General features: G+C 39.8%; 1 protein-coding gene across 2 annotated transcripts in view; it reads left to right on the forward strand.

The window, feature by feature from the left end:
- Window positions 1–13,008, forward strand: part of COL15A1 (collagen type XV alpha 1 chain) — a 157,461-nt gene that overhangs the window by 104,963 nt on the left and 39,490 nt on the right. For both annotated transcript variants that reach the window (XM_074870184.1, XM_074870193.1), the window contains 4 exons: window positions 2,244–2,279; window positions 6,387–6,449; window positions 7,361–7,396; window positions 7,490–7,573. In XM_074870184.1, coding sequence (XP_074726285.1) covers window positions 2,244–2,279; window positions 6,387–6,449; window positions 7,361–7,396; window positions 7,490–7,573 — 219 coding nt within the window. The remainder of the gene's footprint in view (window positions 1–2,243; window positions 2,280–6,386; window positions 6,450–7,360; window positions 7,397–7,489; window positions 7,574–13,008) is intronic.

The raw sequence follows: 13,008 nt of genomic DNA on the forward strand, positions 1-13,008 counted from the left end.
TTGCACTGGGTATCCACCCAGAATGTATATTAATAGGATTATTTCACATCCACACCAGAACAGTGAGTAAATACCAGCTGGGCCGTTAAATTCCAAGGCAGTTGGTGTAACATGGCATTTTTGTTTAATTTTTTTAGGACATTTGGCAGTTTCTCTTTGTTGCTCATTTATACATCATTCTGGTTTCCAAAAGGTTACATGTATGCTGTTGAAAGAGAAACCTGCAGGAAGAGACCTTCTGGCATGATCCCAGAAAGTGATAGGAAAACGTTCTTGAAGATGCTGGGGGAAAGAAGGGAGGTGTCATGACTACTTTGCCTTGGTTTTGATTTGAGCTTAGTAGTGACTGAATTTTTCCACTTTGATGCTGCTATTGATTAAGTAACCTGTAACGAAAAAATGGAGAGATGAAAAGCCATAGAAGAAAAGAGCAGATTCACAGAATGGGACCTTAGACAGGAAGAGGCTTTTCCTATTCCTATATAAAGCTCAAGTACCACTCAGGTTAATAGCACAGCATGACAACATATTTTCAGCACCTTAAATGTGAAGTTAAAGAAATTCGAAGTCTTCATTGCCCTAGGAAATGACAGCAGCATTGAGAGAGCAACAATGGAAAAAAATAGGTGGGGGACCCCATCCTCTCTTCCTGAAATTTACACCTGAACACACACAGCACCAGTCACTGACTACCCAGAAAGCACCTTGCCAGCCATAACTGCATGCATCTATTTCATAGAACAGCAGTCAAAGATCTGGCTAGTCCCCTATGTCTAGAATCTATAGAGCTCAGCTTATAGGGCTGAAAAAAGTCCCTCCATGGGGTACTAGTCCTGTTAATGCTGGAGGACAACAATATGTATGAGTCAAAAAAATCAAGTATTTGCACAGCACGTGTTAATGAATGATATTGCAAAGGGCTGGCTAGAATAAATGTGCTCTCATATGATGCTGCCAAGTCTTCATGCTGAAAATACATTATTTTCTTCCCCTAACTAGAAATTTTGTTTTTAAAGTATTGTGAAAATACTGTTTCACAAAGACTTCAGAAATGGAGGTAGCATCATTCCTAGGGTTTAGGAACTGTACCAGGACTGAAAAGATAGTCATAAACCTTGGCCAAGAGACTTCACCACCACCTACACTAAGATTTTAGTTGTTCAATTTTGAGACATTCATCCCCAAGATCATGAAGACACATAAAGGAACATACTATTGCCTGACATCTTACAAAATGAGGTACACTACAGAAAAATTAATATAAAGTGGTTATAATATGCTATCATTCTCATGGGGATGAATTTTACACCCACTTTTCATGGTTATAAATGACTTCACTAGGCAACAGTGGCAAAATACAACAACCACCCACTTCCAAAAACCAAGAGCTAATGCATCATGAGGAGTTTAAGGTATAGTTATGTTTCATACGTCCTTCATCCTTCAAATACCCCAGACTAGTAGAGATGTCAGAGAAGGCCTGCTGTGATCAAAGTTTTCTCTTTCCTAGCAAGTAAGTATAGATCCAAATTCTGCTTTCATTTTTATTATTATGAAAAACCATTTTCATTAAAAAACAGTCTACAGTCTTCATGCATTCCTAAAAGACCGTAAGCATAAACATAACATTTGAGGCAATGGCTGTAGCTCCTTGCTGATTTATTCCTGTTTATATTCTCTATCTCAAATGAAGTAAACTAAATTGCATGTTCTCTGTCTGTAATGAAATCAAGGAATCATGTCTACTCAGAGCTAGACTACTGCAGAATCAGTCCCAGAGTTGGAACATTGCAGCACTCATTACATAGTTCATGATATGATGCAGTGGCTGGGTAGATGGGGAGAACAGTAGTGTGGGGGAGGCTGAGTTAACTAGGCTGAAGGAAGATGGTGGGTCATTTGTGAAGGCACAAGGTCATTGTGGCATTGGTAGATCTGTGGAATGTTACCATGTGCTGATTTCAGGCACCAAAATGAAGGTTCAGGCGTGTGGTTTGATAAAGGCTCAGCAAAAATAATGTGTGGTGACCAGAAACTCTAAGATGTGGATGGCAACTTGTAGGTTAAACCCCCAGAACCATTTCACGAATGTAAGCTGAGCATCACTTTACCAAAAATATGCCTTATTTTTGCTAATCATTTTACTCCATTCTGTTCCTTTGTTTGTAAGGGAAGAAACATTCATGTTTAAAACCCTTGTATTTACTGTTTGATATTTGACCCCTACTGTGTCTCCATTTCAGGGAGAAAGAGGCAACATTGGTCCACCAGGTTCAAAGGTGGGAAATTCATTTAACTTGATCTAAATACTCAGACGTTTCTTCCTCTTTGTTTCCTTTCTTAATGCGCTCAGGGGATAATGAACATTTCTTGCTCTGTCAGCATATTAAAGCTCAGGGAGGCTTCTCTGGGAAAATACAACCCTTTCTCAGTTGAATTATCAGGAGCCAGTGCAACCTGTTGCTTAAGACTTCTGTTTAAATTATGGCTAAAATTGCATTTAAAATCCTCAGGTGCCTGATGCCATAGTGTTTTGGGGGGCTATTTACATTTTCACCAGAACAAAAATGAAAATCAGCAAAGTTTACATAAAAAACTAAGTTCCACATGCCCTCTTACTCCTTAATATCACAGTGTGTAGGTAGCAGCCCACACCAGAGCACTCCCTCCATGACACATGTCTGTGGTACAGTGGTAGATTCACATCATGTTGTGCAGAGGCCTCAGGAGCCATGCACAACCCCAATCCGGTGTTCAGCACAGAAGGCATCATTGTTGCTTATTTCTGTGGTAGAACCTGTCCATCATCCTGCAGCCAAGCTCCTCCTAACCCACACCTGACTACTCAGGAGGTACAAGATTACAGAAATGGTGGTTGAAGGACCTCCAGAGGTCATCTAGTCCAATATCACACTCAAAGTGGTATTATCACCAACACTAGATCACATCAGCAATGGATTTGTCTTACTGAGCCCTAAATACCTCCAGGGAAGATTCCAAGAACTTTGTGGGTATCTTGTTCTGGTGCTTCACTATCCTCTTTGGAAAGACAGTTTCCCTAAGGAAGCCTGTGGCTTCCAAGCTGTAATTTGTCCTTGTTGTCTAACTCATCCCATGCACCAGTGTGCAACCCAGACCTGCTGCTCTGAATCAGTGCAGCTTCTACACGAGACCCCACCAACAGGGAAACCTGCCAAATGTACACTGCTTTACACGGTGTTAGTGCTGAAATGAATGGAGCTGGAGTCCATTCTTTCCTCTCCAATCTTCCCTATCATTATCCCTGTCTATTCTGGTTTGGAGTCCACCTCAAGGCTTCTGCTTGCATCTGTGCTTCTTTTTGCCAGTCCCTGGCTGGCTCGCGTGCTTTTTGCAGGCATAAGCCAGCAGAGGGCGGTGCTAGGACTCACAGAAAATTAAATAATAATAAAATAAAATAAAATAAAATAAAATAAAATAAAATAAAATAAAATAAAATAAAATAAAATAAAATAAAATAAAATAAAATAAAATAAAATAATAAAATAAAATAAAATAAAATAAATAAAATAAATTTTCCCTTGCATTTGGGACAGCACTGAAATCAAGGGTTGCTTTAGGAAACAAGATAAAAGCAATTATGAATCTACCCTTCTGCTTGCTGAATATTTACAAGAGTATTATCACAGTCTTCTAGCATCATCTGCTTGTTTATTTTTTAAAAAAAAACAATGTAGCAGGACTCTGCTTGCCATAAATTCCATCTGCTGTACATATTTTGAGTGTTGCCATTTCACAGAGATATTTGTCAGCATGATAATTACAGCTGATGCATTGGTACATAGGACAGTTTAACTCTTTAATCTGTTTGAAACTATAGTAACTATTATACATATAAGTGCTTTGTTCTGTGGTCCTTGTTCTAATAATTATTACTGTTGATGTGATAGATACATTTCAAAGACATGCATATATTGTAAGTGGAGTGACTACAGTGATATTTAAAAATAATTAATCTATCACTTCAATCCTCAGATTAAAAAAGATCTTAGTCCTCTTATATCTGAGCAATGACCTACACTCTTAAATTATGGAGTTAGAAATAAGGATGTCTCTGGATACCTTATTTACAGTAAAGCATCTTACCTATCCTGGATCTTTTCTTCCAAGTTAAATTTTGTTAGGAAAATCAATTGATGAAATTATTGAGCATTTGTAATAGTAGGAAACTAATCTGCAGGTACCAACATGCCAGAAATCACAGCATTCTGTTGCAGAACTGTTGTTGGTCCAAGGTTATTTCCTCTGCCCAATTACCTTTGCTGCAGATTGATACATATAATTTTCCACAAGCACTGGAGACTTAAGCCACAAGTACCATTTTTACTAGTCATGTAGGTACCTAAATCCCAGTAGTTCCTTAGGCACCTAAATCCCATTAACATTCAGAACAGCTTTTATTCTGCACTTGTTTATAAAATGAAAATTAGAGTGCTTCAGAAATTATAATTTATCTTAATAAACTGAATGTTTATTCCTAAGCCACATGCTTTGCTGATCACAGACAAAAAACAGAAATAACAGAGAGAATACCCTTTCTTAATGAAGTGGACACATTAAAGCTTTTATGATGGTGATTAGAAGAGAGAGGATTTTGTGTCCTATGACATGTTAACTTGAATTTCTTCTATCACACCAGATAATTCAGCAGAGAAGACCATTTGACTTCAGATGCTTTGAAACTCTGTTGTTCTTTAAGACACTCTTTCAGAGTATTAGATAATTCTCAGTGGTTTTATTGGGTCACATCCTTCCACCCCAGTATCCTGTCTCCAAAAATGTCAAAAGCATATGAAGTTTAAGCAGATGCTTAGATGCAATTTGACCTTATAAAAGGGCAAGTATTACATCATAGTTTTTCTGAGTGGCCTCCTAGACTCTAACAATTTGTGACTCAGGGACTTTCCCAGCTAGAAATGGTGTCTGAACCACAATTAGGTCTCTTCAAGTAAATTTGATGTCTCCCCTGGAACTCATGCAAACTTCTACAATTTCCAAGACCTTGGGGTAAGGTGCTCTGCCAGTTTAACTGGACATCCCATGAACCTCTTCCACCTATTTTCATTTGATGCCCACTATTTCTTCTATTAGAAGTCTGAGGCATTAACTACTCTACTTTTAGAAGCTTCTACAATATTCTTCACCCACCTCCTCATTTGTCTCTTTTCCAAGCTAAAGAGTCATAGTTTAAACCGCCATGTCTCATATAGAAGCCATTCTGTACCTTCCATTATTCCCATTGGACTTTTCTGAAGTTTTTCTAGTTCCACTAGATACTTTTCAAGATGGAAAATGTGAACAAACCAGTGCACAGAATTCAAGTTATGGGCATATATGTGCTCTTGTTTTCCTGCCCTTTTTATACGTGTATTCAGTTTATTTTTTTTTTGACAGGTACTGAGCTGACCTTTTAATGGAATTGTCTATGTCTACTAGATTTTCTTGGTACTATCTACTGTAAAAGACCAAAAATATTTTTCCTGAAGCATAACAAAAACTAAGAACCAAAATAACCTTTTCCTAAAGAAAAAACCCAAAACACTCCCACCCCCCAAGAAAAACCCCAAAAACAAACCAGACCAAAAAAAAACCCAAAAAACCAAAAACCCCCACCAACCAAATAAGCAAACAAACAAACAAACAAAAAATAGCCCCACTACTAAAACAAAACAAGGTTAATCTGTCACTTAGATGAATCATTAGGCTGTTCTGTGTCATTTCCTTTGCTCTTTCATACAATACAGAGAAAAACAGATGCAAAAAGTGTAATTCACTGTTTATCTGGTCCTTCAAGAATTCAGTCTTCTTTTATCCATTTTTCGCTGGGTAAACTGCATTATCACCACTAAGTGATAATTCTGTTTTTCCCATAGAATAGAGTAACTGATCAGGTTCTTAGCAGTAGTATTCAGCCTGGCATTAAACTAGAGCAGTGGCTATCAAACTTTTTGCCTCACATACCAACTCCCGTCTATATTCAATGCCTCTCCCTCCTCTTCCTCCAATCTGAGAATCACCTAAATGAAGGGTGAAAATAACCCATGAAATGTATCTTGGGGGAAAGCAACAGAATTCACCCTTTTGCTAAGCAGAGGTGTGAGCAGCAGAGAAGAGTGATTGAGGCTGCATTTAAAAAAACCTGCTCTGGAGAGGGGGAAACATCAGGATGAGTGGAGAGAACAGATGACTAATGAGATGATGCCTGCTCCATGGAGCCCCCCTACAAATGTGGCCCCTAGTCCATTCAGAACCATACTGTGTCCCCCCAAAGAATGGTAGCCTCCTATGTATGCTTCGAAGAAACTGAATACAACTTAGAGAGAATAACAGTATGTTTGTTGTGACAGGGAATGCCAGGTACAGATGGAAAACCAGGTTTTCCTGGCATTGCTGGACATCCTGGAGATGTGGTGAGTAGGACTGTCATAATCTGTGATCACCAACATGCGCTGGCTCCCAAACCTATGTCTTAAGGATCAGCAGAAGCTCTAACTGTACTTGCTAGAAGCGTGTGGAGAGCTGGGCCTGGGTTTGTCCTACTTCACCTGGAGCAGTTACCTCAGACACCAAACACAGGAGCAGAGTGTCCCTTGCCCTTGCCTCCCTCATCAGTCAGAAGTGATACTGGGCTTCTCCAGAGGCTAGTTCTGATTCTTCCATGTTCCTTTTGCTTTTAATTATTCAGAAATCAGCTCTGCTTCTAATTAGAGGGAAACCAACAGACTCATAGTTGATTTTAATGTATTACTCATGCTGAAGAACCACGAGGATTACAGAGCTCTTTAGCTAGGAAGTCACACTGCTTGTCCCCTGCCACATTCCTCTCACTCATGCCAGACAAGTTGTCTGAGTCCCCAAGCACAGTGAATTGTATCAAGAGCCTGATCAAGCTTAGAAATAATCTGCCTGAAGAATGGCTGTTTAGCTCACCTGTGTTCCCCTGCCCAGTCCACTGGGCAATCCCAGTCACAGCTGAAGTGGTTAACCTTGAAAAGGGAAGGATCAGCCAGGCACGGCTGATTTCAGTGCAGTAAAAGAAAGTCTTGTTGAATTAATTCCCAACTAATGAAATGTTGTGTGTCCATTTGCTTCTGGTCATCTGTGAACTCTGTCAAAAATGCTGGGAAATACTTTTCAACATCAAATCCTCAGAGGGTCTGAGCTGAAACCAGCTGGCCCCATCTGTGGTTTGAGAGAACTGGGGATTGATCATTTTGTACCTGCATTTTACTGTTGTGCTTTTTGTGAAGGTAGAAGCAGCACATTTTCACAATTTTTCCTTTTAAATCACTTATGTTCATTTTTTTTTAATCACATGCAGGGTCCGAAAGGGGAGAAGGGTGACCCAGGACCTCAGGTGAGATTGTGTGGATTTCATTCTTTCTGAGAAATATATGTGAAATGTAGTACTTAATAAATGGGTGTTCCACCTATAATGCTTTTGAAATAGGGTGAACCAGGACAGGATGGGAACAGTATTGTGGGACCTCCTGGACCACCAGGACCACCAGGACCAATCATAGCAATACCTGAGGTAAGCATGTTTGTTGAGCATTAAAGTCTCTGTAATTCATCTGACAAGAGAAGAGGGAACAAGTGGTTAACAAACTATCAATTCCGCTGTTGATTTTCAGGTCATAAGTCTACCCCTCAAAACAAAAAATTCTCAGCATGTCTCTGTATCAAATGGATTTGTTTTGAAAAGGCAAAATAGGAAGGAAAGGGGGTGAAAAGCTTACATACAAGAATTATGAGATCATATTGAGAGCTTCTCACAAACTCTCCAGGTGATTCTGCGGGAACTGCGAATGGCAAATAAAAACCAACAGAGAAATACAAAACCGGGAATGTTTAACAAAGCAAGGCACCTAAGACAGCAGTATCTAGGAGAGAGATACATTGTGTTTTCTGACAGGCATCCACTATACAAACCAGAGCAGACTCTGTTGTGGAAGCAACAGCCAAAAGTACAAAAGGGTAAAATGCTAGAAGCCCATAAAAACTGTCCAATACCCTTTAGCTGCATGTATATTTTCAGTCATTTTTGCTTTGTGTAAAAGCCTTTGCAAAAACAATACTAGTTAGCAGTGGCAAATGCTAGAAAATAGGATGAATCCCATTTCAAGCTGACAACAAAAACCCTTGTTGTTGGCTTGGTATGACATTAAGAACTGGAGAAGCTGTGAGTGGCTGCAGGAAATTGTTCACCTCTGAGAGCTGAAGGTGCCTAAAACAGCCAGACTTGTCCATAGGAATGCATATAATGGCAGTAAGAAGTGATTTGTGATTGCAAGTAGGGAAAATGCCCAGCTGAGAAATCTTGTTAGGGGGAGCTGGGCACCAACATTATCATAAAGCTGACCTACACATAACATTTTTTGTTGACTGAAACAACTAGGCTTTCATTTAGGCTTTTGCTACTGATAGCAAATATGGCATAAATTGGCATCCCATAGCCCACATAGCCAGTCCCAAAAGAGATTTTTTACTGAATTTACTGAGTATCCACTGAGAATCTTAGGATCCTAAGATCTTGGATGAGCAGAATTATAGATTCACAGAAATGTTGGTTGGAAGGGGTGTCTGAAGATCATCTGGTTCAAAGTCCTGCTCAAACTGGGACTGTCGCCAGCTCTACACTTTATCATGTTTCTGTTGCAGTTTCTGGGAAATACCTCAATAGCTGTGACAGAAATGCTGATGTAAAATTCATGTTCTTTCTCACAGTCCTGCCACAATGTCACTGCAGGGCCTTAACTCTTATCAGTGACTAACCAACTCTGCAGTAATAACGAACCTGAATGTGTTGCTCCTTAGCTCATTAATACTTGAAAAAACACTGTGAGAGCCTCAGAGGGAGGACAGTGTGTATAAAAAATGTAAAAAGATTATTGAAGCTGACATAGCAAACTAATGACACTAGTTTGCTGAAGGCTGCATGACTCCCTACACGTTGTGATAGTCACAGTCCACATGTCTATCTAATGTGTAATGTCTGAAGAAACCTAACATGCATCTTCTGAATTCTCCAGAACTTCTGTATGAACTACCTTTACCATGCATTCCAGAAATGTATAGAGCCTGGTAGAAGCTGTATTGCCTTAGGTGTATTACAAACCCACCTTAAGTGTCTTAAATACTTCTCTTAATACCTTGAAGTCTAAGAAGTAAGCTCTCTTATAAAGTAGGGTTCATAATGTATGTGGCTTTATGCACATTTGTAGCAAACAGGTATTCTGGGTGAGTACATCAAGAGCATCTATCCTCGTATGCTTCAAATCCTCTATATTGTTAATCAGATGATTTCTCTGAGAACTTGGTATGTGGGGTTTTGATACAGTTAATTAAACATACGTGTGTGTGCGTAAGTATATGTCACTATGTATGACACTGAGTTCTACTTACCTCACAAATATTTGTATAAGAATGGGACCTTTGCTTGCTATACATTTGTTGAGATAGAAGATGAAATTATCCAAATACATTTTATTGACTTAGTCTCTCATCTTCCGTAGTTAGCTTCGAATATGGAAAGAACTACTGCAGATAGACCTATCAATTGCAGTTAGAATTACAGAAAAAAAATAAACACCAGTACTGGCTGTTGTAGTGTGGACATTGGCTTGACAGAGTAGAGTAGCAGAGATAACTAAGTGATCTAGGGGAACCACAGGGCAACTAGAGAGATCACTCCCAGGGTCAGGGTCTGTTAGTTCACTCATTAACCATCGTGTAGCCAAAGGCAACAACAATTCTTGGGCTATGGAAATCCCATGGACTGATCTATCAGAGTTGGAAGGAAGTTTTCTTATGAACAGCTGTGTGGCTACAACTAAACAGAGTTTCTGCTGCTTGTTCAAAATAAATCAAGTTAAAGAGCTGGTGCAGTTTCAGTATTATTGAAATGTTAAGATCTGATTTGGACAGCTGTGGCTCAGGGCCAGGCCTCAGCCAATAGCACATTGATTGAACTGCACTGAAAAGCGGACCTTGGTTTCCTCCTCACTTAACCTGGTCCCTATGTGAACTGTAGGGATTCGATTCCGTCAGGAGCCACTTCTAATACTGTGAAAAGACATGGTAAGACAAACCTGAGGTCTGCAGTGGAACATAGCCATTTCCAGGCTTCTGCAGTACCTGCCACACCACGGGTCTTGGGGGCTTGCAGTCCTTTCTGCTGCCTCTGTTACTTCCTGCTCTCAGGCATGAAGTCTGCTCTGAACTGTTCTGTTTAAAATACAGTGTCCCTCAGTTTGCTGCTGTTTGATATTCCAAAGTACTAAAATCAATATTCCTCACTCTTTATTGCCTATTTCGCTCTTTTGGAGCATAATCTCTGATACACAGCGCATCTTCATGCATGGAATCATGATAACCAGTAAACCATATTAATCATTGCGATTTTATCACTCCAATTTAGTTAGATACACTACAGAAATAATTTTGAATAGAGAAATTTTACTGGATTTAAATTTAAAGCTTTTAAACAATTATCTATTGCTGCCATTATTCATCCATAGTTTAGGTACAAGAACTGAATTGAAGGCCTGAAGAAGGGTTAATGTTGGGAGTATAAAGCAAATGTCAAGATTTTGTGTTTCCTATGTTCTTTCTGTAATTCTAATAAGGGCATATTAATGCCATTTGGATACAAAGCTGAAAGTTTACTTAGAACCCAACCCAGACAATAGCACTAAAACCTACTGTTTCTTCCTCTTCATAACAGTGAAGAATATATGAAAAACAATGTCCTTGCTTTGTATTCAGCACTTCTGAACTGATCTGATGTGTTGAAAAGTTACATTGCTGGATTGTTGCTATTAAAGCTGCTTGCACATCCAAAAAGGAAGATAAATAACTATATACCTGAAGCAGGTTGTGAAGAGTGCAGTCTTTTTCTCTACTCATTATCCTTGTACCCTCTATTTTCAGATCTTCATCAGCACTGTGTACAGTTTTCTGACTTCCAACTAAAATTCCATTTGCAGCTAAACTCTATTTATAAAATATACAAAGTGCCTGATCCCAAGCTCAGCAAAGCCTTTGGGATTCTTTCCACTGACATCAATACAGTTTGGACTGAGCCCAAAGAGAATGAATATTGAGTAATTCCACAATGAAAAGACAGTGTAAACCCAGGGTTCCTGGATTTCTGCCACCAGCTGTAGATAAAGCAGAACAATTACAGCAACAAGACTCTTTTTATTACTGTCATTAAAGTAACAGCTCATGTCCTGTTCCCTTTCTGGGCTATAGAGAGCTGGGAATAGAGTGGGACCAACAGCACCATGCTAACCCTGGAGCAATGCAGCAGAGAGCTCCTGCAGGCTGGGAGATGGAGTGCTGCCTGCAGGACTTAAACTGTCTTTTTATTTTATAATTTTCCAGTGGTTTTTGTAGAACATGAGGACAGGGAGCAGGTAGCAGCACCCAGTAAAAGTAACAAGCTTTAGCTGCATGAATCATGATGCTAATATGACCTCAAAGTACAGAAAGTTGACCGTACACTGCCATGCTCAGATGATGTAGGATAAGATAGGATATGATATGTGATGTGACCAAGCAGGTCTGTCCTTTTTTGTGTCCTCCTTCACATCCCAGATTAGAAAAATACTATTCAGATATTCATAAAATAATTGGAAGTGATCTCTGGAGGCCATACAGTCAAACCTCCTAGTCAAAGCAGGGGTAGCTTCAAACTTAGTTCCTGTGTACTGCATTCATAAGAAAAGTTGCAAAAGATTGCAATCTGATAGCATTGATCTGCACATGGTTACAAGCAGAAGAGGCGTTCAGATTTCACAGTACCTCAGTGACAACATGCTTATTCATGTGCTGGGTGAATCCCTGGCACCTGAATGTTAGCTATCTGAAACCAAAATGAAAGCCTAATCATAACATCAGTACAAGAATCTGATTGGGAGTGGCCAACATGGATTTACTAACACCAATTCATTCCTGACCAAAATGATTACTTGTCTATGGACAAGGGATGTGCACTGGATGTTGTACACCCTGAATTTAGCAAGGCTCCCAATGCAGTCTTCCATAGTCTTGCTATCACCAAGCTGATGGCCTATAAAGTGGATAAGCAGATGATAAAATAGGTGGAAAATTGGCTTAGAAATCTGTGACTGTCATTTCATAAGACTGCTTTTGGAGTACCATGTCCAGCTGTGAGATCCCCAATATAAGAAAGATACTGACAAAATGGATCATGGGGCATGCAGGGCTGCCAAGATGATCAGGGGACCAGAGTACCAAGAGAACAGGGTCTGCTCAGCCTGAAGGAAAGAAGGCTAAGGAGAGAATTTGTTGCTGTCTGCAACGACCTAATCAGAGGATACAGAGAAGATGGAAGCACCCTCTTCTTGGAGGTATATGGCAGTACTATAAGATGTAACAGACACAAGTTGGTACATGGGAAATTCCAGTTACATATAATCAAAGACTTTTTACCCTGACGATGCTCAAATACTGGAACTGGCTACCCAGAACAATTGCGGCATTCCCATCCTTAGAGATACTCAAGACATAACTGGACAAGTCCCTGAGCAACCTGTATCCAGTTAGACCTGCATTGAGGAGGGGGTTGGACCAGATTATGTCCAAATGTGCCAGTCCACCTTGGTTGTTCTGATTCTGTGATCAAATTATGCAGAAATGGCTGAGTTAATGCCGAACTCCTTAATTCCAGGACAGGAAGCAGTATGACAGCATTGCTATTATACTGCTCTGTTCAGGCTGCTTGAGACTTGGAGCTGATTAGCTTAGGTGCTGCTCCACATTCAAGTGACTCTACTGTTTTGGGAATCCAAGCTGGTTTCATTGATTGCAGATACAGTGGCATGATCAGAGCTGACTTAGGAATCACTGCATGGCACTGCATGGTGTGATACAGACATGCCCAAAGTATAATTATAACTTCAACTCTGCAACAGGATGAATGTGGTCAGGCAGAGTCACCAT

Source organism: Strix uralensis, chromosome 1, assembly GCF_047716275.1.
Source record: "Strix uralensis isolate ZFMK-TIS-50842 chromosome 1, bStrUra1, whole genome shotgun sequence".
Classification (NCBI taxonomy): domain Eukaryota; kingdom Metazoa; phylum Chordata; class Aves; order Strigiformes; family Strigidae; genus Strix; species Strix uralensis.